Source organism: Protopterus annectens, chromosome 4.part1, assembly GCF_019279795.1.
Source record: "Protopterus annectens isolate FY-2018-M chromosome 4.part1, PAN1.0, whole genome shotgun sequence".
Classification (NCBI taxonomy): Eukaryota; Metazoa; Chordata; order Ceratodontiformes; family Protopteridae; genus Protopterus; species Protopterus annectens.
In genome coordinates, this window is record NC_056734.1 from 757123871 (window position 1) to 757148551 (window position 24681).

The 24681-nt window shown below is 43.5% G+C and overlaps 1 protein-coding gene across 1 annotated transcript in view; it reads left to right on the top strand.

Annotated features, from left to right (window-relative positions):
- The window catches only part of CCDC150 (coiled-coil domain containing 150), a 2807665-nt gene that overhangs the window by 2001392 nt on the left and 781592 nt on the right, over window positions 1–24681 (top strand). Inside the window, exon 20 of the mRNA XM_044070503.1 lies at window positions 16567–16736. Within this exon, the coding sequence (XP_043926438.1) occupies window positions 16567–16736 (170 nt within the window). The remainder of the gene's footprint in view (window positions 1–16566; window positions 16737–24681) is intronic.

A 24681-nucleotide genomic window follows, 5' to 3' on the forward strand; every position in this document is an offset into this window, starting at 1 on the left:
AACTGAATTTGTATTCCCCCATTATTGGCTTTGTTTGTCCATGTTTTTTGTGCTAAGAGGTTAAGAGCTGTGGTGGGACGTGAGAACTGAATTTGTATTCCCCCATTATTGGCTTTGTCCAGGTTTTTTTTGCTAAGAGGTTGAGAGCTATGGTAAGAAGTGAGAAATTAATTCACTAAATGATAGCCGTTAAGTTTCAGCCTTCTTATTTTTCAGGAAGCTGCTGATTTGGCGTAGTAGTATGTTGCTCTGACTGTAGTGCATAGGGTCCTGTGTTCAAGACTTGCCAATGAAATGCATAGTGGTAACACAACATTTTATTCTAGCAACTTTACAAAATTATACAAGCAGTGTTTAAAATGTGTCCCTGGTTTTTGACCTTTTGCCCCCCCAAAAAATGAAATTGAAAATAAGTACGAGAAGCCGTGCAAGATGCCTATGGCTTACACTACTGTCATTCTATTTATAGTGTGGGTGTGGAAGTAGACTTTTATGATGGAAATGTTCTGACTTGGGCAGTTGTGTCATTATTGATTCATGCATTTTGTTTCATTGCCTACAGTACAGCCTACTGGAAAAATGTTCAAACAATAAATTTAAAATGCGCTCTGTCTAACAAGTCCAAGGAATATAATTTAATAAAGTCAGGAAGGTATATCATAAAAAGAACACATGTATGTTTCTTATTTTGTGTGCAAGGGGCCAATGATTTGAAAACAGCTCAAATGTAATCTTTATCCACCACTGGCCAGATGCATTTTCTTTGGATGTGGTGTGGGTTTCAAGGGCAGAGAAGTTTTAATGCCAAGTCTATTTTCATTGTGAGACAATATTGCTTTGTTTACCAGATGTCTATTAGTGTTTGTGTGTTGTTGTGCTGTAAAATGTAAAAATAAACTACAAATAATCATTGTAGAAGTAAAGCAGTTTGCACACATTAGTGTTTATGGTAAATGGGGCGAAATACCAGGTAATGGGACATTGGAATGGCTGCAAGGTGATTCTGGTGCCATATTTTGGTTGTCTGTTCTTCAGTTTGCATTTGAAAGTTGGTATCCTACAATTCCATTGGAGTGGGTGGGGTTATGTAATTATGTATGCAAATTAGATGTTAATCAGTGTACAGATTTGTACCTATTTTTCATGGGCCATGTCCAGATTTTTGATGTTTCCAGGTTGAGATGTATGCATGCCTGTAAATAAGACCAGTCTTTGTCCAATGTGTTATGTAAATCTGTATGTACAATATGTGGGCATTGTAACGTTAACTGTCTCTACTGGCATCCATGTTATAACTGTGAAGAATTTACCGTATTTTGCATAGATGACAAACAGGTGATCAGACTGAAGTCACTTCGAAGACACGGTATCCTTCAAGAGACAAATTGATGGTGGAACTGTGTTTGACAGATGAAACGTTATCTCTGATTCCACTGAAGAGAAGCACTGGATCTGTCGACCTGTGGAATTCACGAATAAATGTTGGCACCAAATTAACAGTAACTGCTGGTAACTGATAGAAAAGGTCACATTCAAGCTGGCCTCGCCACTGTTAAATTGTTGTAAAAAATGTCAGAAGTAACCAGACTCACACCGTACTGCTGTTTCCATTATAGTTTAATCTGTCCAAACAGTTACACTGTCTGAGATCATTTCAGTTCTATTATAACTGGAATACAGTCTTTTGCTTCTCATGAACTGTTTCAATTGCACCGTTGATTATGATTGTCTCTCAAGAAGAGAAAACAATGTCCAGTTTATATATCTTTTCAAAGCAACAGATGTTGTTTTCCAATGTCCTTGCGGTTTGCATGATTGATATCTGTTCCATGTCCTCCTTTGGTTATTTTCTTCCTTGCTATATCTGAAGAGTTTACAAAAAGTCCCTGTTGCTCAACTTCCTTCTTTGTATGTTCCAAATAACATGATGCCATTTACAGTTACGTCTAGCCCACAAAACCAAGCTAAATGGACAAACATATTTACAGTAAAACTAACTAAGCATGTTTTATTTTCACAGGTATCAGACACATAGCTGTTATTACTTATCTATTCTTAACTGCTTTCATGCTTGCTTAAGCAAGTTTTCAGCCTTGCAGTTTCTGCTATTACAAACAAGCATTTATTTCAAAACTTTGTATCAAGTTAACCCTTGCTTCACAAGTCAAAACCTTGTATTAATATTTATTTTGAATTACAGCATACATTTAATTGCTTTGGGGAAGGAATATTTAATCTCTATCATATATATGTATGTATATATATATATATAAATATATATATATATATATATATATATTTATATATATGTGTGTGTGTGTGTGTGTATATATATATATATATATATATATATATATATATATATATATATACACTTCTGAGTTTTTGTGTACGTATGCAGTAATATGCAGTATATACAATTGCAGAGGATGTTTCTTGTAAACTAAATAAAAGTTACTGCAACGTAGATTTGAATGTAATTTATTTACACTGCACTGGGTTGCATAGTTGGCCTGTATCAAAACTTGAATGCCTGTACTCATTAAATATTTCCTCAATAACTTACCGAGTTTAGTGAAGTTTTTTAGCACTTTTATTGACTTCAAACATTGCACAGTGCCGTGTACATACACAGTTATAAAAAAGACAACAAATCATTACAGACATTTTTTGTGCGTTATACAAATGTTTTTTTTTTATTTTTTTTGCTTAACAGTTGTCATTCACTTCAACATTGCATAATTTGCTCAAATCCTGCCTTCCCCGATATTTCACTCCTTCTGGACATTATCCTGCATGTATTGTTCCCACAAATTCATATATTTCTATGTAGTGCGCTTCATCCTTTTTCTAAAGATCCCAGCTTCATTTATTTTTCTCCTATACAGCAGTCAGTAATTCAGTAACATTTGGTTTAGATTTTGATTTCCTAGTAATTGTTTTTATGGCAACCAACAGCACTAAGCTTAGTAGGCCCTTAATGCGTCTAGGCATTTCAGTGTCTGGATCCCAGCTCAAAAGTATAATTTTTGTAATTACAATTATTTGCTCCCTTAACATTTTTTGACAAGGTGTCTGTAGGATTTTTTTTAAATCAGCAACTTGTTGCCTTCCCAAAAACATATTCCCCAAGTACCCCTCTCTTTCCTGAAATCTGCATGAGGTATAAAAATACCTATGCAAATACTTCCATGCAAAAATCCTAAACCACCTTCGTTTTGTTGCATACTTGGGAATAATACAAATTTTCTTTCATTGTTCCTTGTACATTGCCTTACCTTTCTCATTTACTAGTATTTCTAACATCTTTCCTGGTTTCTTATAGTTGGGCATTGTTTTACATGCCCCACTAATTATCCCAATTTTAACTGCAGCTTCTGTTCAAGACTCAATTATTAATACTCAACTAGAGCCGTTCTTTCGTTACCACTCCTATGTTCCTTTCTCTTTGTATATATCATTTTATCTGTCCCTGGTAAGGAAGGCAGTCTCTACCCTGCAGTCCAAACTTCTTATTGGTCTCATCTCATGAGATGACTTTTCTCTGCCTAGTTACTTGACCCCAGCACCTTGGTTCCTTTGCTAATTTTCTCCAGTAAATTCCGGCAGTGGCCAAACAGGTAGTGTCGGGGGTTAGGCATTATCTAGATTTTGAACCTGCTCTAAGCATGTAAGATTTAGAGGAAATGGAATACTACATTGGAATAGAAGAGAGGATTAACCCAATCCTACACTTGCTAAGGAAGGGCTTGTAATAAATCAACAGTTAATGTACAAAAAAATTAACCTTAATTCTAGCTTAACAGTGAATTTTGAAAATCAGTGGTGCAAATATTTAAGTGTATACCAGACTGAGGAGTGGTGATTCATCACTGTGACATAGCAAAAATTCCCTGAGGCTGTAAGAGTAGAATATTTTTTTTGTTTTGCATTTATTTCATTGAACTGCACTTCTTAATGTTTATAGTTGTGCTATACAGCTAATCTATTATATTTTGTACTGTTGTAAAGCTGTTTTTTACTGTTTCACTGCATTTTTGTAGAGTTTTATACTGTTGTAACTGTATTTCCATTGCTAGATAGTGTTTCATTACTGTAATTGCATTTTTTATTGATTTACATAACTGTAAACTGCTTTTTCATACTGAGAGTTGTATTTTCTGTTTGTGAGTGCTCTATATTTGCTTTTATGTGCATTTTCTGTGAGGCCTCTGTGTTCTAGTCATTTAGCATAGTTTGGATAGAGGCCTGCTGCATCTAGGCCTGGTTGTTTTGCTTGTGGAGTGTCCTGTATTATGGCAGCCTTCTTTTGTTGTTAGGTGCTTGTCTTCTCTGTTAGTGAGAGTAACAGGGCTGCCTGACCTTCTCTAGCATGAGAGATAGGTTAAAAGTGCAGGGCCTAGCAGGACTGGGTAGTAATTCAAGCTTCTAGATTCTTCCATCTTTTCTGGTATTTAAACCCTGTGTCTTTCAGGGGCTGTGCTTGTTTTTACCAGGCAAACGACTGGTGATTCATCACTGTGACATAGCAGAAGTTCCCTGAGACCCCAAGAGCAGAATACGTTTTTTTCTTTTTTTTTTTTGTTACATTTATTTCATTGAATTACACTTCTTAATGCTTATGGTCATGCCATACAGCTAATTTACTACATTTTGCACTGTTATAAAGCCTTTTTACTGTTTCATTGCATTTTTGTATTTTCATTGCTAGATAGTGTTTCATTACTGTAATTGCATTTTTATTGAATTACTTAACTGTAAACTGCTTTTTCATACTGAGAGTTGTATTTTCTGTTTGTGAGTGCTCTATCTGTGCTTTTATGTGCATTTTCTGTGAAGTTTCTGTGTTCTAGTCCGGTAGCTTAGTCTGGATATATGCCTGCTGTATCCAGGCCTGGTTGTTTTGTTTGTTGAGTTTCCTGCGTTTCTGGCAGCTGTCTTATGCTGGTAGGGGCTTGTCTTCTCTGTTAGTGAGAGTGACCTTCTGTAGCACAAGTGATTGGTTGAAAGTGCAGGGGCTAGCAGGATTGGGTAGTAATTTGAGCTTCTAGATTCTTCCATCTTTTCTGGAATCTAAACCCTGTGTTTGTAGGGTGTTGCACTTGTTTGCTCATCACGCACTGCCGCTATGCTGTTTTAACCTATTGTGAGGTATCTCATTTGCATTTTTTCCCTTACCAGCACTCCTGTGTAACTGACACCCTCCCTTGAAACTACTGTGCTGATTTTATCAAGCCCTACTCACACCTGTAGGTACTCTATTCTGATAGTACCCACTCTACCATCCTTGACCTGTTTTCCACAGATTCTGACAACCGTGGACGGACAATTTCCTGTGGTTTCACCTGCTAGTTTGGTTGATATGGGCATCCTGAGACAGTGTAACAACTGCCTCATGTACATGGACAACCATCTTCTTCTACCACTTAGGAACACAATATGTGAGAGATGCAATTACATTAAGAACCTAGAATCCTTGCTCTTTCAATCACAAGCCAGTACATCTGGCACTGAGAAGGTTGTTTGCACAAACACCACACTTCAGGAATCACCCACACCTGTACAGTACATACCTACATATGCGGAGGTTCTCAACAAAAACATACCTAAACAAAAGAGACCTCCAAGGCAAAAGCGCGCACACACATCACAACCCACTGCACCAAGTACCACACAGAGTACACATGCCTGTGTCTCACAGCCTTTAAGGCCCAGCTACAAACCCAGCATACTAGTCATAGGAGACTTTATCATGAGACATACAGATGTGTCCCTCACCAGGCTAGACAAGGAGAAAGTCACTGTAAGTTGCTTGTCAGGTGCTAGAATCTGACTCAAGTCTCTTAACAGGTATTGTTATGACTCTGTCATAGTCCATGTTGGTGTGAATGACTTGAGACGTACCTCTCTGGACTATATGAAGAGAGACATGATTGAGCTCACTGAATATGTGTCCCAGGCAGGTATGTCCCTAGCCTTAAGCAGCATCCCACCGTCACCCAGAATGATGCCTCAATACAAACAGAAAATGATTGACTTTAACAATTGGATTAGTTTCTGGTTTCATTCCAAGGGGATCCAGTACCTTACAGCCTGGGAGGACATAATTGGTAGACCATGATGTTTTGCCAGAGATGGCCTTCATTTGTCTCCTGGGCTTCAGGCTTCTGGCAAAGGCTCTTGCCTCCCCATAGAGCCTTTTTTAGGCAAAGTCATGAGGACAAAATTACCAACGTGAAAAATTCTTCTAAATGAAATTTAAAGGTCGTGCTGCTAAACACAAAGAGTCTTAACATTTAACTGAACTCATTGCAGACATTCCTCACCCTGGAAAATGCCGACATTTGTGCAGTCACTGAAACCTGGTTCAAAGCTGCGGAAAGCACCCCATCCTTACCAGGTTACTTGTCCTACCATACTTTCAGACCCCAAACAGAGGGCTACAAAGCCAAAGGAGGTAGAGTTTCAATATTTACCAAAGACATACACATCTCCAGGCTGGTCAAATAGTATGACACACAGGAGACACTACAAGTACAGTTAACTGTTGACAAAACATCTGTTCAAATCATAGCTAGGTGCAGACCCCCAACCATGACTCAGGAGGCCCACTCCACCTATCTGAACTTCCTTGAATCCATCAAGATTCAACCTTATATCCTGATCCCTGGCAACTTGAACTACCCAGCCATAGAGTGGAAGACCTATTCTACCCCAAACATGAACATCCAGAGATTTCTCAACTTCGTCATTTCCAATGCATTGGATCAACTGGTCGACACTCCCGTAAGAGGTGAAAATATCCTCGACCTGGTACTAACATGAGTAGCCACTGTAGCACCCCTACAGTGTCATCCTCCTTGGTAAGATCTGACCATAAAGCAATCACTTTCGAAGTCACCATCTCCCCTGACTCTCCCTTTGCCAGGGTTGAAAAAAAACTTTTCCAAAGCTGACTACAACCTCCTGAAAGCAGGTATAAGCAGCTTCACAGCCACCATCCTTTCAGTTGGAACTAGCACTAATGTCCAAGCCTACACCAAAAAAATATATGAGCACCTATATAGACACATGGACTCAGCAATACCTGGCAGGACCAACTCATCTTACTTAAGGAAGAGTAAACCTGTCTGGTGCACAGCAGCAATAAACAGACTCTATAATAAAAGGAAAACATTTTTGCCTAGGACCAAGAAGGAGTAGGTGCCAAGTTGGAAGCAATCTCTCCTTTGTCTGAACAAGCAAATAAGGTCACTGGTGAAATCCTCTAAGCCTAACTTTGTGTCCAAATTGGCCACATCCACTAAGGACAATCACAAGGCCTTCTTTGCATACATCCGCAATCTCAAAGATAACTCCCAAATTTGCTCTGAATTGGTGGTCAAGATTACCACATACACAAATGCCATAGATATAGTCAACCTGCTGGCAGACAAGTTCATTGAAAACTTCACCCCTCCTCTCCCCCCATCAGTAAACCAGGACATCCCCAGCACCTGCCCTCTTCCTGTCATCACCAGGGAGCAGGTCACTAATGCCCTCTGAAAGGGAAAAAATACAGCCTCCATGGGACCTGAAAACATCCCTGGCTGTGTCCTACATGAACTCAGGCAAGCGCTCTCAGCACCACTAGGCACCCTATTCAGTCAAAGCCTGTGCAGCAGCTTCATCCCAGCAAAATGGAAGACAAGGCACTGTCATCCCTCTACACAAAGGTGGAGCATCCACCGAACCAGGCATTTATAGGCCCATCAGCCTAACTAGCGTGGTCTGCAAGGCCATGGAATGCATTATCATGGACCTTATAAACAAGGACATTGGCAACCTCCAAACACTTGATCCCACACAGTTTGGTTTGTCAGAGGGAGATCATGCCTGTTAAACTTGGTCAGCTTCTTTGAAACAGTCACCAAAGCCATGGATGCAGGAAAGACAGTGCAAACTGAATGCCAAGAAATGCATCATTATCCCCTTTGGGGAAAATGGCGTCCACACTAATTTTCACATTAATCACAACGTACTAAACTTCCAGTCAGTCATGAGAGACTTGGGCACCCAGGTTGATAGCAACCTGACTTTTGGAGACCACATTGCCTCCATTGTATAGAAAGCTTTCTACATGGCCCACCTCATAAGTAAGGGTATTTCATCCAGGAACACGAAGGTCATAACATCCCTGTACTTCTCCCTTAGCAGACCCATTATAGAGTACAATGCCCCCTTCGACATGTACCTTGCCAAGCATATGCAGCAGTTGGAGTGACCACAGAGATTCCTGACCAGGAAAATTCAGGGTCTCAAACACCTATCCTGTGCAGATAGGCTAAAAGCCCTGTCCCTCTATTCATTCTCGTATAGATTGCTCAGCGGTAACCTGTGTCTGGCATACAAGGCCGTCTCAGACTCAGCCTTGATGGAGTTGCTGCATATTTGTAAGTCAAACTCCACTGCTGCAACCAACATGCAAGGCCTCAACCTGGTCTGTGACATTAATAGAAATAGTTGGCAGGATAGATTTGTGTCCCACCGACTCCCCCATCTGTGGAATAGACTCCCTCTCCATGTCAAACAGACTACCTCACTAGCCCTGTTTAAGAGGAACCTGGATGACTGGATGAGAAACAGAAAATATACCCCTGGGATCCCACCTGTGCCCCTGCTGGAGAGGGAAACAGGTGCTGACTTTGTGGGAGTATGGTTGAAATTCTTGGCTAGGCTTATAAGGGTCTCCGGGCCAATAGACTAGTATCGTCTTATGAACCTATTGTAGGGGTACATCTCCTACTTGCTTGCTATGCATACTAACTCCGCAGTCACTGCAGCAGAGAGGGAGGAAGCTCCCAGATGCTTAAAATGCACTGTAAACTTCCCCACATTCACTATTATTATTTCAACATTTCAAGGATCACAGTTCGTTAGAACTGTACAAGGCGCCATTTGTAGCAACCTATTACAATATTTACTATTTTTTTCATGAATATTGGGAGAGGTAATTTGTTTGTCAGACATGTTCATACTCTGAGCTCCAGCTTTATTTTGTGTTACCAACTACTATACCACTTTAATCAGAATATAAAAGGCCTGATTAGTGGCCAGGGGCTCGGTCATGTTCTTTTCCCATGTTATTTTTAGTGTTCCGGAACTCCTACTACCTGTTGCAGACTGGTGAACACAAGATTCTTTCACCCTGTTGCTGATTTCATTCCCTTTAGTTTTCTAAGGCAATGCTTTTCTAAGTGTTCTTATATGGCAAATTTGAATGCAAGTAATCTGCAGCATGGCTCTGTGATCACCAGCACTAGTTTGAGACATATTCATTCTGCCCTCAGGATATTGTTACAATGACTATTTGAGAGCTGGCTACATAGACAGCTGCTCATATCTGTTCTGGTCAGTTAATCATCATTTCGTCAGTATTTTTTATAAGTTTATGAAAGTTGTTTCTTGGTAGAATCTGTCATTGTACTAATGTTGAAGCAAACGGAATGGAGACTGATTATTGAAGCTGGTTGGTTTCACTGGATTTTCATATTGAATTATTTTGTATATGTTTATAATAAAGCAAACCCTGACTCAAGTTATCTTTAAAAGTGTTGGACTCCAGATTTATATAACATATGCATAGTTTGTTTACATTAGGTGGCACAGTTTTTGTTCAATATGAGAGGGAGACTGAAAAGCTGAAAAATTAAAACATCATTTAAGTAAAAAAATTATAGGAGGTAATCAGCTTTTTAAAATACATAATCTGAAGTAGGAACTTCATTTGTCAGCAACCTGTGGGATACAGATCCGATCTCGGATCCGAGCCGGCAACTTCTAACATAGCATAGATCCGAGCTCCTAGCTCCTCCCCCTTACCCATAATCCCCTGCCTGCCCTAACTGACCTCAGATCTAGTTTGCCGCTCTTCAAGCAACAGCTAGGTTCAGAGCTCTTGGCGTTTTGTGAGAAAAAAAGTTTTTGTATTTTTTCTTCTGAGTGACTGGTTGTGTGTGTGATAGGTTTACCCTTTCTCCTTTTTATATTTATAACATATTTGTTTTAATTTAAGTATAATTCTCCCTCCCCCGCTGGCCGTAGCGTGTGTGTGTGACTGAATTAGGGGCCTAGTGAGTGTGCTTTCCTACAATATGTCGGAGGCCCCTAAGGCAATTTTTTCGAAATGCACCGAGTGTGGTCACAAGCTTTCACCGGCTGATGGCCACACTCGGTGCGTTAGGTGCCTTGGGGTTGAACACCTCTCTTCGGGGTGCGCGATTTGCACGGCGTTCAACCCCAGGGCACTTAAGGATCGAAGGTCGAAGCTAGTTCTGGCGGGCCTTCTACCCCCAGACTCTGCTTCGGCCTCCGGTGCTTCGGTGCCCGCTACCCCCCCGGTAGCGGTCACCCCTGCCTCCCTTCCTCCAACCGGGACTCAACCTCCCGCTTCGGCTCCGGAGGATAGGGAGGCCAGGAAAGAGAAGCGGCGGGAGAAGCACCTTAAGCGGCGGGCCGAGGACTCTTCATCGGCCCCGCCCGCCAAGAGGGCTTCCCCGTCCAAGTCTTCTCGGTCTCCTCCTCCTCGGATCCGATCCCCTTGTTTCTCCCCGGGACCCGAGGAGGAGGTGATCCGGTCCCCGTTGAGGTCATCGAGGCGACACTCCAGGTCTGCCTCGGTGGCCTCGTCGAGGTCCACTTTTAGCATGTCTGATGCGGATATGGACCGGATGATGAGGAGATTCATCCAGGCCCAGATGCAGATGGGAGTGCTCGTGCCTCCCCCCCCCCCCTCTGGGGGGGAACTCGACCCCCTTTTTTGCTCCTATAGCTCCTTCTCTGACCCGCATTCCGGGCTCGGAGCCGAGCCACGTTGGATCCGGGGGTAGGTCGGAGCCGACCGTGCTGGGCACATCGGCTCCGACTATTCCCTCGAGTCTGTTGGATCCGACCTCTCGGAGCCGTGGGCCGAGCTTCGGATCCGAGGGATTCGGTGTGCTTTCGGCTCCGTCCCGGTCGGAGCACACTGGTCCTTCGGATCCGACGTTCTCGGTGCCAGGTCCGATCCCCGCTTCGGATCCGAGTGGGAGTCGGATCTCGGATCCGTCTGAGAGCTGCTCCCCCTCGGCTTTCGCTGCGGTGGAGAGGGCACTGTCGAGTGCTTCCAGGCTTCCGGTCCTGGCTTCGGCTCCTTCCTGCACTCCTTCTCATCTGGTCCTGGCTCCCCTCATCCGGCCCTCTGGGCAGCCTGCCTCAGCGCCTTTAGGAGTTCCAGTGGAGCAGGTTACAGCCCGTGAGGACTCCTCGGACAGCCCCCCCGAGGAGATTCCCCACAAGGCAAAGTGCAAAAGGAGGCACATAGACTCCCCTGAGAGTCTCACAGAAGATACGGACTTGGATGAAGGGGAAGGCTCCCCGAGATCACCCCCTGAGGATGTCTCCTTTGGAGACATCATGGAAATGCTCAAAATCAGAGGTGGGTGGTCTGCCCCAAGGCTTCCTCTGACGAGTCCGTATTCCTTGAGGCGTTGGAGGCAGGACCATCTACCTCTTGGGTGTCCCCTCCACCCGACCCCCTGGTGGATCTCATATTCTCTAGGGCTTGGAAGGAAACGGACACCGTAGAGCCGATCCCCAAGCGCCCAGACAAAATTTTGAGCCCCGCTGCAGAGAGATCACATTGGAGCAGAGGTCCCCCTGTGGATGCCATGTTGGTGGCTGCAGCCACTAAGAAAGAGTTGGCTCAGGAGAGCCCCACGGTTCATCCTCCGAGCAAGGAGTCTCGTGCGATGGACCGTCTTGGGAAGTGGGCCTTCAGTTCAGCGACCTTCTCTATGAGGGCCTTGAACTATATGGCACACGTTATTAGGATGCAGCGGGACCTAATTAAGGAATACGCTGCTTCCCCCCCCGGGGTCCATGTCGGAGGGAGACAAGGATTTGTACTCTTCCCGAATGGCCACCCTCCGCTCTATCTCTAATACCTCTATGCGGCTATTGTCTCATGCTACAGAGGGAGCTGCTAGAGCAGGCGGAGTCGGGCTTGTCATGAGGAAACAGGCCTGGCTCCGTCACTGTGACTTCTCGGAACCCTTTAAGGCGTCATTCGCGAATGCCCCTTTTGATGGTTCTGCACTGTTCGGCAAAACCGTTCGCGACACTTTTGTCCAGAGCGAGAAAGACGGGAAGACCTTGTCTGCCGTCGGAGTCCACTTCTCTGTGCCCCAGAGGTCCTTTTCCAAGAACCAAAAGGGTTAGAAGAAGATGTGGTTCCGAAAATCGCATCAATCTCAGTCTGCTCAGGACAACCAGTCCTCTCGTGGCAGAGGAGGACAGGGAGGACGCCGCCCCAGAGGCAGAGGGGATCCGAGGAATTTTGGGTCAAGAGAACCTTTCTCTGAGAGGCCCACGCAGAACCCCTGAGGGGTTTCCCGACTGCTCCACTCTGGAGGCAGTCGGGGCTGCCAAGCACCTGGCAAAATGGGAGTCCATAACAACAGATCGCTGGGTGCTTCGCATTATATCCAGAGGTTATCTAATTCCCTTCATAGCCAACCCCAGAATCAGAAGCCTTCCCGACGTCCCACCCAGTCAAAAGAAGGCGGCCGCTGCAGAAATTCAGCAGCTTCTACAAAAAAGAGCCATCCAGCCCGTCCCCCCAGATCAAGTCGGATCAGGGTTTTACTCCAGGTTCTTTCTGGTGCCAAAAAAGACGGGGGACTTGAGGTCCATCCTCGACCTCTCTTTCCTAATACTGGCGGTACCCAAACAAAAGTTACGAATGGTCACGTTGCAATCCGTCCTCCCCTTATTGCGGGAGGACGACTGGATGTGCTCTATAGACCTCAAGGATGCGTACTATCACGTTCTAGTGGACAGGCATTCCAGGAGGTTTCTCCGCTTCCGGCTGGGGCCAGTCACTTTCAATTCAGGGTCCTCCCCTTCGGTCTCACCTCAGCCCCCAGGGTGTTCACCAAGGTCCTAGCGGTAGTAGCGGCCCACCTGAGACTCCAGGGAATTCAGGTCTTTCCATACCTGGACGACTGGCTCCTCACAGCCCCAACAAGGCATCTACTTTGCTCAGGCAGGGACTATTTTCTCGGTCTGGCTCCACTATTAGGATTAACCATCAACATGACCAAATCCTCTCTCATCCCTACACAGATGCTAGATTTTATAGGGGCAAGACTGGATTCCAGACAGATGCTTGCGTTCTTGACTCCAGATCGACTTCGGAACCTGATGTTACACGTGCAGGCCATTCTTCATCTGCAAACTCCTTCGGCGGAATTGATTCTGAGGGCCCTAGGATCTATGGCGGCTGCAATCCCTCTGCTACCATTGGCCCGGTTGAACATGAGGGTTCTACAGTGGACCCTCCAGGTACAATGGTCCCTGTCTTGCAACCCTCTGTCTCACCCCGTTTCCTTAAGCAAGGTTTGCAGAAAATCGCTCCTGTGGTGGCTCCAGTCTCCCAACCTCCACACGGGCCGTCCCTTCTCACTACCTCCACCAGTCGACACAGTGACCACGGACGCTTCTCGCCTGGGGTGGGGGGGGCATTTTTCAGCCAGAACAGTCCAAGGCACGTGGAACGACATAGAGACCTCTTTGCATATCAACGTCCTAGAGATGAGAGCGGTGCTTTTGACGTTGCAAGCACTACACAACTCTCTTCCGGTAGGGACAATTGCGGTACAGACAGACAACATGTCGGTAGTCTGGTACATCAACAAACAGGGGGGAACCAGGTCTTACCCCCTTTGCCGCGAGGCCATGAGAGTGTGGGAATGGGCAATTTCCACCAACCGCTTTCTCATAGCAACGCACATTCCGGGACGGTCCAGCATTTTAGCGGACAGGCTCAGTCGTACTATCCTGTCCTGACTCCTTACGAGTGGTCTCTCAACCACTGAGTGGCAGAGCAAGTATTTGCCCGATGGGGGCAACCTTGTTGCAATCTTTTTGCCTCTCCTTCAAACACGAAATGCAACGATTACTTCGCTCTGATCCCCCCTCCGGGGAAGTCTCCGAGAGACTCTCTAGTTCATGCTTGGCCTCCCGGTCTGCTTTATGCTTACCCTCCTCTACCCCTGATGTTGAAATTGTTACAGAAAGCCTGGCAGCTGGGGAGCAGAATGATCCTCATTGCCCCATTCTGGCCTTGTCAGACGTGGTTCCCTTACCTATGGTCTCACCTAGTGTATCCACCATGGATTCTGGATCCCATTCCGGATCTCATCTCTCATCCTCTCGGTCTTCCGACTCCGAACCTGGTCAACCTCAAGCTGACTGCTTGGTTGCTCCAGTTCCACTCCTCATAAGGACTCCCGGGATCTCATCACCGGTCAAAGCCATTCTTGTAACAGCTCACAAGCCTTCCACCAGGAAGGTTTATCAGAGTAAGTGGAAACGCTTCACCATTTGGGCAAAACACCGTCATTTAGACCCTTTTACAGCCCCGATATCATCGATTCTAGATTTTCTAACCTCTCTCTTTCACCAGGGGGCTAGTTCTTCCACAGTCAAGGTACAGCTGGCAGCAATCTCATACTACCATGTGGGGCAAGAGTCTGGTCCTATTATCACTTCCAAACTGTGTAAGACCTTCCTCAAGGGTACCTTCCTCCTTAGGCCTCCAGTTAAAGAGGTCGTACCTCCATGGGATTTATCCTTAGTCTTGCAGGCCTTGACTGGTCCCCCATTCGAACCGGCTGCCACGGTTGATCTCAAACTTCTCTCTTGGAAGAGAGCCTTTTTGGTGGCCATAACTTCAGCCAAAAGGGTATCGGAATTGCAAGCCCTTTGTGTCAAACCACCATATTTGTTTTTTCACCCGGATAGGGTTTACCTCAGAATCAACCCGTCCTTTCTACCTAAGGTATCTTCAGAAGCGAACATCAATCAATCCATCAATCTCCCAGTGTTTTCCCCAACTTTCATAACAAAGGAGAGTACAAGCTTCATTCCTTGGACGTACACAGACAATTACGTTTTTATATCCACAGAACTGCTGGTCATAGGCAATCCGATCAGTTGTTTATCTCCTTTGCCAAAAGTAATTTCGGAAAATCAATTTCTAAGGTTTCTCTCTCTAGATGGATCTCGAGTTATATTCTGTTAGCATATCAGAGTTTGGGAAGGCCTGCACCTCAAGGAGTCCGTGCTCATTCTACTAGGGCCGTTGCCACTTCTGCAGCCTTTCAAGCTAGGGTTCCACTGGATGACATTTGTTCCGCAGCCACTTGGGCTTCATCTCATACCTTTATCAGCCATTATAAAATAGATGTTTCCCGAGGTAGAGCGTCCTTTGGCTCTGCGGTGCTCCGGAATATCCTTCCATGAAGGCCACCCAAGACTTAGGTAGCTGGGGACTCTGTCCCACAGGTTGCTGACAAATGAAGTTCCTACTTGAGATTAAGAAGTTATGTACTCACCATAACGTTCCATCTGAGTAGGTATCTTCATTTGTCTGCAACCATCCCCCCCTCCTTCCCCCTGACCGATTGGATCGCTCTTGTGTTATTAGCATATGTTCCCATTGGGACATCTGTTATCTGTTGTGCTATGGGGCAAACTTGATCTGAGGTCAGTTAGGGCAGGCAGGGGATTATGGGTAAGGGGGAGGAGCTAGGAGCTCGGATCTGTGCTATGTTAGAAGTTGCCGGCTCGGATCCGAGATCGGATCCGTATCCCACAGGTTGCAGACAAATGAAGATACCTACTCAGATGGAATGTTATGGTGAGTACATAACTTCTTATTATTAGCACAAACTGCAGCAGATCTTTACAAAAATGCTTAAGCTGAACAAGAGGAGTGATCTCTAAAGGGGAGATTCTCTTCTTTTGCCATTACTGACATGCTTATCACTAATGAGGAAGACCAGAAAATAAGCTGCTCCCAAATGGGTCTTTTAAAAATCTGGCATGGGATGGAACCACCTGACAGTAAAATGTTCTTTTTTATAGGAATCTACTGAAATTCCTTCATTGATTTGTTTTGCCAGATTTTTACATAAACACTTTTTTTGCATTTATCTAAAGGAAATGTTTGCTCGTTCATTGTGAAATTTGTTTCTTGCTTTTGCATATGTACCAGTTAATAATAAGAGATTGAAAAGTGTTTTAGCTAATCAGGTGTTTGGTGTTTCTTTATCTCCGTTACTTAGTATTTCACCATTTTGTGGAGGGTTGTACCCCCAACACACCTCTGCTTTTATATATTCAGGCCTCATCTATTCAAAGAGGAATGACTCAGTTAAGTTTTCTATTTGTGAATAAACATTATTGCAACAATCTGCATGTGAAACCATAGGCATATCAGTAACATATGGGGATCTATCTAACTCAGTGTTTCTAAACCTGTCTGCCTTTACCTTCAGTCATCTAGTATGACTACAAACTTAAGACTCTAAATGTAAAGTAATTTCAGAGCTTTATGCATGTTGTTTAACTTTGCAGTGACCCAAATAGTGCATCTGAGTTTTAGAGCTTTATTGGAAACAGAAGCTGCATTTATTTTTGTTGAACTGTACTTAGAAAAGAATAAAAGAAAAAAAAGAGTATATTATAATTTCTTTGACACAGGTAGAATCTCTTCGCAGATCACTGGAAACATCACGAGAGGACAATCGAAGACTTGCCTTGAGTCTGGAGCAAGCATTGCAGACCAGCAGCAACCTGCAGAGTAAACGGAGCCACTTACAAGATGAGCTAGACAAGCAAGAGCTACAGCATCAGCAGCAGCTGAATAACAAGTGAGAGCCACATGACAGCTCATAGCTAATTTGGAAAACTTGCTGGGTTACTGAATAGTTGCTTAAGTTTCATGGTGTGCTGTGTTTAGAACTGAATCAGAAATGTACAACACTAGCCTTATAAAGGTGTAATACACCCAGCAAATAAAGATTGCAGAATGGAGACAAGAGCAGTTAATTTAGTCAGAGCAGATTATTTTGTTTATGGCTGCCATGCAACAGAACAGGCAAAATATGCAGTAACTTCACTAGGGAAACATAGAGAAGTATTGTTTATTTAGTTTTGCTCCTGAAAAAAAAAAATATATATTTTCATTTAAGAAATGTTAAGCGCTTTCGTCTGAATACTTCAGACTTCCTTAGAATAATTTTTACGCACAGTAAACCCTTTTAAATGAACAATAACCAATTGACTTCTTTTCACATCACCTTTAAAAATTACATCATTTCCTCTCGTAGCTTTCATTTCTAAAACACTCATGATAAAAAAATCAAATCATTAAGCCCTGGGACATTGTAGCATTTAAATGTAGTTGCCACAATAATTATTTTTACTAAAAGTGCTGGAAAATCTCCTCCACTTATAAAATCAAGCAAAATTTGTTCCAGAAGACGAAAAACATTTTTTTTTAAATCTTGTTCAAACAGTGATATGCTTATACAGGGCATTCCGTGTCTGTTTATTTTTAATATTTGTCACATGCTTATAAATGTGGTTGTTTAACTTCATCACTGTTTATTTTACATAAAATCCTGTATACGAGTCAAAAAGTACCAAGTAAACTACCACTATAGACAAGCAGTTGAAAACACCCTTGCATCCTATAACTTTATTGTACCACCCACTGTTACAATAGGACTGCTGAAAGTAAACCTGCAAAATTTACAAAAGCCACACATGCACATAGGTTCATAGGTGTTCACTAGGCTAATAACCAGAAGGGCCTTTTTAAGCCTATCATTGTTTGAAGTCTGGAACTTAGTTTCAAACACATCTTTTAAATTCAGCCCCCGTCTGTTTTTGCATAGTGGTTCTTTTCCTACTGTTTTAAACAAATCATCATTGTAAGTTTGTATACACGTGACTAATGCCACACCTGCAATGTACACACAAATGTTTTAAAAGGGCAGGGAGGTGAGAATATTTAGGCTTTCCACGTTTGATGATTGTTATTAAGAGAATCTGATTGTGTACAGGATTTATTTATTAGTAGAGATGACTTCATTGAATATATATATATATATATATATATATATATATATATATATATATACACATACACACGTGTGTGTGTATATATATATATATATATATATATATATATATATATATATATATATATATATACACACATACACACGTGTGTGTGTGTGTGTTTGTGTATATGTATATATATATTTTTTTTTATTATTTTTTTTTTTGGAAAAGATTATTTTAAGATTATTTAAATGTAAAAGAAAAAAGAAGTATAAGTTATGGCCATATTTTAAGAATGCAAGAGAAAATAGCAGTTGACAAAACTGAAGGAAAAGAATGGTAAACAGGATTGTGCCTTTCGTATAATGTAATGCAAATAATATAGAATGAGTAGTATATAACAAGTGAAGTATTTTGAGAGAAAACAGTGAATCTGATGTTGTCAATCTTCATTTAACCTTGACATATAGAGACTCTTTTCTGAGAACTGAAACTGACTCGCAAGAACCAGAAACTCTCGAGCTAAGTCCCTACCCAGAATGCCCCTCTGTAGATTACCTCAGATCTCGTTTGCTGCGCTTCTAAGACGTGTCAGCCAGATTCTCTCGTCAGCTAAGTGTAATTTCAATGTGTTTTCCTTCACTCTATTCTTCAAATGTATATATATGTGTGTGTGTGTGTGTGTGTGTGTGTGTGTGTGTGTGTGTGTGTGTGTGTGTGTGTGTGTATTTATACCCAGTTTGCTTTGTACCCCTCTTCTAGAAATAATTTTTCTTTTCTGTGAGCGAGTGTGCTATCACCTAGTGGTATCTCTTTCTACCATATTTTACCTTTCCCTACTTCTTGGTAGTTCTGGCCTACCATTGTTGGTAGCAGTTTCCCTCCAATGTGTGTGTGTGCCTTTCTCTTGTTTGTGTGAGTTTCTGCAAGTTGACAATTTTTTTTTCAGTCAACTTGGCAAATAAATCTTGAGGAATGGCTGATTTCAAACTGTGTCAAAATTGTGGCAGGAAAATGCCCAACTCTAATGGATGTTCCTTTTGTGTGTACTGTTTGGGCCCAGCGCATTTACAGGAGGTTTGTGATATTTGTCAAGCTTTCAGTAACTGGGTCCTCGCAGAAAGAAAAAAATAAATTGATTTTAAAAGGCATGATTGTTTTGAGGAGGCTTTATCCAAGTCTGATGTAGCTTCGCCTTCCTCCCCCTCTTCTAAATCTGCATCTGGATAGAAGAGAAGTCGCTCGGTGTTGGTGTCCCCTTCAGCTCTGGCAGCCAAGAAACATAAATCATCGGTTTCCACACCTTCTGCGGAACTGAAGTTTATAGCCAAAAAATCCATGGAATTGACCTCTTCGGCATTGTCTGTTATAACCGCAAGTGTTAGCGCCGACATTTACGACACAGACAGCCCAAATTGCTCCTTCGGTGCTAGTCCCTTTGGCGCCACTGTTTGAAATCTTGGAATCAGTACCTGCCCTGGTGCTGTCAGTAACTTCACAACCTGGATTTATTTTGGTTCCTAGAACAAGATATTCACTGTCAATTGATCCTTTTGTGGGACAGCTTCCAAGCCCCTTTGTTAAGAGACCAGAATCCCATTCAGCTTTTTCTGTCCGTTCCTCCAGCAGTCTTGACAGAAGTGGACATAGATTGGTGGATCAGCTCCTCGTGGCCAGGGATCTTACAGTCTCTTCCCACTCCCCACTCCCTTCTGGAGATGGGACTTTTTCTCCTAAGGCTTCACCGAAATTTTCTTCTCTTAACTTCTTCTGTAGGTTTAGAGATTACAGCTATGATACCTCCGGTTCCGGCTTCTCCCATACTTTACAGCCTTTCCTTCAGTTCCAGAGTCTGTCTTGAGTTCCTCGGCTCCAGTGAAGCTGACAAACTCCCAGGGTTGTAGATCCGCTGCAGGATCCAAGGGTTTTGGATCAGCACATGTGGGCTCTTCCACAGCTCCAACTTTGGAGGTGGTTTCCTCAGAGCTGGGTGTGACCACATTTCCAAGATTGTCTTTCCCGGTTATGGCCTCCCAGCCCTCTGTGGGGGGGGGGGGGGGCTGCCTTCCAGGTCACGGAGAGGGCTTTGTTCTCTGCAGGGTCTCAGTCAGTTCCTTCCCAATTGGAGACATTTCCTGAGACTCCCTATTGTTTAGAGCTCCCACCAGCCTCCATGCCCAGACAGCGAGCATTGAAGCTGCAGGATACCCCTACACAAAGCCTTACCTCTTCTGAGTCCTCAACAGACTTTCCCAATGAAGAGATGCCCTGGAAGAGGACTTGTAAAAGGAAACACCTAGATTCCCCAGAGGAATCTATCATGGAAGATATAGACTTTGATGATGGAGAGGGTTCCCCTGGTCGCCCCCAGAAGATGCCTCCTTTGGGGGCATCCTTGAAATACTTAAGCAGGGGTGTGGCTGGAAGCCCCAAGCCCCATCCTCAGAGGAGTCTATGTACCTGCAAGCTTTCGGTGCTTGCTCATCTACCTCTTGGTAGAATCAGGGACCTTCCATGCCTGCTGAAGAATTTATTTTGTTGATCGCTCAGCAGGCATGGAAGGTCCCTGATTCTGTAGAGCCAATCCCAAGGAGACCAGATAAAATCCTTTCATCACCAAAGGACCATCAGCTTTGGGCCAAGGGTTTATCAGTAGATGCCATGGTGGTGGCGGCAGCTGCAAAGAAGGAACTACATAGAAGGTTCCACTGTTCTTCCCCCTAACCAAGAGTCCAGGGCAATGGACAGGTTTGGGAAGCAGGTGTATGCCTCTTCAACCTTTGCCTTACGGTCATTGAATTTCATTGCACACTTCACCAGACTCCAAAGAGATCTAATCAAGGAACTCTCAGATACCTTGGCAGGAGATGTGTGAGGAGGTACACGATAAAGTAGCCTCTCAGCTTGCCATACTGGAATTTATTTCTAACTCATCCATGAGGCTCATTGCGCAGGCAGCTGAAGGGTTGACTAGGGCAGCAGGTTCTGGCATAGCTATAAGGCATCATGCCTGGATGCACTTCTGTGAATTTGCAGAGCCATTTAAGTCTTCTTTCGTCAGTGCTATCTGCCGTAGGCGTACATTTCTCTGCTCCCCAACATTCCTATTCCAGGAACCAGAGGAGTGGAAAAATGTGGTTTAAGAAAACCAACGGCCTTTCCAGGACACACGTGGCAGTGACTCCCCTAGGGGCAGAGGGGAGAGCTACAGTGGAAGACGCCAACCTCGCTGCATAACTGGCCCGCAAAATCATGGTTCCAAAGATTCTTTGTCAGTGCTTCTGAAGGGAGGCTCAATTGCTTACCTTTGGAGGCAGTCAGGGAAGGACTATCCTTGCATCTGCTAGCCTGGCAACAAATAACCACAGATGCTTGGGTGCTAAGGATCATTGTCAGAGGATAATACAGTCCCTTCATTTTCACTCCAAGAATAGTAAGAAGAATCCCAGATGTTCCACCCAATCATAGGGATCAGGCAGCTCTGGAAATTCAAAAGCTGGTAAAAAAACATTTCATCCAAAAAGTCCCACCAGACCAGATAGATCCAGATTTTATTCAAGGTTCTTTTTGGAGCCAAAAAAGACGGCACTGGAGACTGAGTTTGGATTACAGCCTTTTGAACAAGTTTGTTCACCAGGCAAAATTCTGAATGGTCACAGTTCAGTCTATTCTCCCTTTCTTAGGGAACGATGATTGGATGTGCTGTATAGAACTCTAGGACGGGTATTACCATACAGAAATGGAGAAATGCTCCAGAAAGGTTCTCCGCTTCTGGCAGGGAGCCAGTCATTATCAGTTCAGAGCTGTGCCATTTGGTCTCACCATAGACCCCCAGGTGTTCATGTTTTGCCATAGCAGCTCACTTGAGACTGCACGTATTCTGAGTGGTTCCATACTTAGACTACTTGCTTGTCACCCCTCGCACCAGGCATCTACTAGAACAGACAAGAGATTTCATTCTGCTTACTTATGCTTGACTAGGTATAACAGTGAGTCATACCAAATGCCAACTAAGTCCAACTCAGCATTTGGACTTTATAGGAGCCTGCCTAAATACAACATTTTGTATAGCTTCCCTTCCTCTTCACAGACTACAGAAGATAATGTCCCAAGTAGAGGTTATTCTCTCCGACAACAAAGTACCTGCTGTTGTAGTTCTCCAGGCTCTAGGATCCATGGCAGTGGCCATCACTCTTGTTCCATTGGCAAGATTTCACATGAGAGTTCTGCAGTGGCTTCTAGCCTCCCAGTGGTCCATTCTGACTCACCCCTTGAAGCATCTTATCTGAATCACCAACCACTGCAAGAGGGACTTAACCTGGTGGATGGAATCAGAGGAAATTCTTTTAGGCCGATCATTTTTTTCACCTCATTCCAAAGCCAGTGACCATTGGTGCATCCCAGATGGGGTGGGGGGGTATTATCTGGACAGGACAGTCCAAGGCATGTGGTTCCTGATGGAGCTAATCTGCATATCAGTGTTCTGGAGCTGAGAGCAGTGCTGTTAGCATTAAAAGCCTTCCAAGCTATCCTCCCTTCAAGAACGACTGCAGTTCAATCAGACAACATGTCAGTAGTCTGGTACAGCAACAAATAGGGCAGGACTAAGTCTTACTGTCTGTGTCGAGAAGCTGTCAGGGTATAGCAATGGGTGATATCCTCCAGCCACTTTCTGATAGCAATGCACATCCCTGGGAGCTCGAAAGTGATAGTGGACAAACTGAACAGATACATACTTCTGTCTCACGAGTGGTCTCTCAATCCCAAGGTGGCGAAGGAGATTTTCCTTCGCTGGGGCCAGCCTTGCTGTGACCTATTTGCATCACCAATAAACAAGTGCAGCAGCTACTTTTCCCTAATCTCCTCTTAAGGGGAGTCCCCGAGAGACACTCTCCTGCACGATTGGCCCTTGGGGCTTCTCTATGCCTTTCCCCCATTCCACTAATACCTCTCTTCTTGAAGAAAGCTGTTGGATTGAAGAGCAAAGTGATCCTCTTTGCCCCATTCTGGCTCCAACTCACCTATTTCAATGTCCATAGACTCTGGACACAGATAAAGATCTTCTGTCCCATCCACAGGGACTAGTTCACCCGAATCTGAAAAACATCAAGCTTACAGCTTGGTTTCTCTTATTCCAGTGATCGCCAGGCAAAATAATTTATCCTCTCCGATTCAAAAAATGTTGTTGGCTTCACATAAACCTTCCACTAGGAAACTCTATCTCAGTAAGTGGAAAAAATTCCCTATTTGGGCATGTGATAATGGAACTGATCCCTTTTCCACTCCAGTGAAAAGGTGTTGGAATTTTTGGCTGCACTTTTCAAACAGGGAGCTGCTTCTTCTACCATCATCCAACTTGCTGTGCTTTCTTACGTCCATAACGCCCTTGAAGAGCATTCCTTAATTTCACATAGGCTGTGTAAAGTTTTTCTAAAAGGAACCTTGCAACTACAACTACCCTACAGAGATCCTCATGTTCCCTGGGACCTTAATATGGTTCTACAGGGCTTGATCTATTCCCCTTTTGAACCTGCAGCCACTTGTGACTCAAAGTTTCTTTCATGGAAGACCATTCTGTTTGTAGCCATTACATCTGCATGAAAATTTCAGAGATTCATGCCTTATCTTAAAAACCTCCATATTTGATTTTTCATAAGAACAGAGTATCGCTAAGAAGCAATCCGTCCTTTCTTCCAAAAGTAATATCTGAAACTAACTTTAAGCAACCCATTGATTTACTGTTTTTTTCTCAAAATTTTCTAACAAGGGAGAATATTGTTTACATTTACTGGATGTCGACAGTTACATTTTTTACCTTAGTAGAACTAAGGACTTTAGGAAGTCAGACCAGTTATTTGTCGCCTTTTCAGGTCCTTCCATGGGTAAACCAGTTTAAAATATCACTTTATCTAAATAGTTAAGGGAATATATTAACTTTATCTGTAATAAGAAAAATCTCTAATTACCAGCTCCAGTAAGAGCGCAGTCTACAAGGGCAATAGCCACGTCTGCTGTTTTTCACTCAGAAGCCTCCATGGATGGAATATGTGCAGCAGCAACCTCGGCCACTCCACATACCTTCATTACTCATTACAAAGTGGATCTGATTTCCAGGGGAAAGGCATCCTTTGGTTCTATGGTGCTCAGGAATATCCTTCCATAAGGCCACCCAAGATACAAGGTAGCTGGGGACTCTGTCACATATGTTAAGGATAAATGAAGATTGACAACATCAGATAAAGAAGTTATGTATTTACCATAAGATTCTATCTTATTTGTTGATCTTTATCCATGACACCCAGCCCTCCTTCAGGCTCCTTGGAGGAATGGATCTTATTCCTGGTTATCTGTTATTTCATACATGACCTTGGACAAAGCCTCTTCAATCGTTACAGAACTATTTATGTTAAGTTGTCCATCTCGCCTTCATTCTTGCTGTTTGGGTTCAGAGCCGATCCTCGGCTCTGACTCGGCCATCTTCTATAGCTCGAGAGCTGTTTACTGGCTCGAGGCTACCCCTTATCCCAGCATGCCCAGCGTCAGCTACCCAGATCTCATTTGCCGCTTCAGCTGCGAGGTTGCTTCCTTATTGGCTTAGGCTTAGTACAGTTTTTTTCTATTAATATATTGTTGTTTATTCTTGAAAGTTTGTCAAGTTTTTAGTCTAATTTTTGTTTAGATAATATCCCTTATCGCTTTCTTGTGTATTTTAGCTTTGTTGGCCATCGTTCCATAACTCGCAGGCCT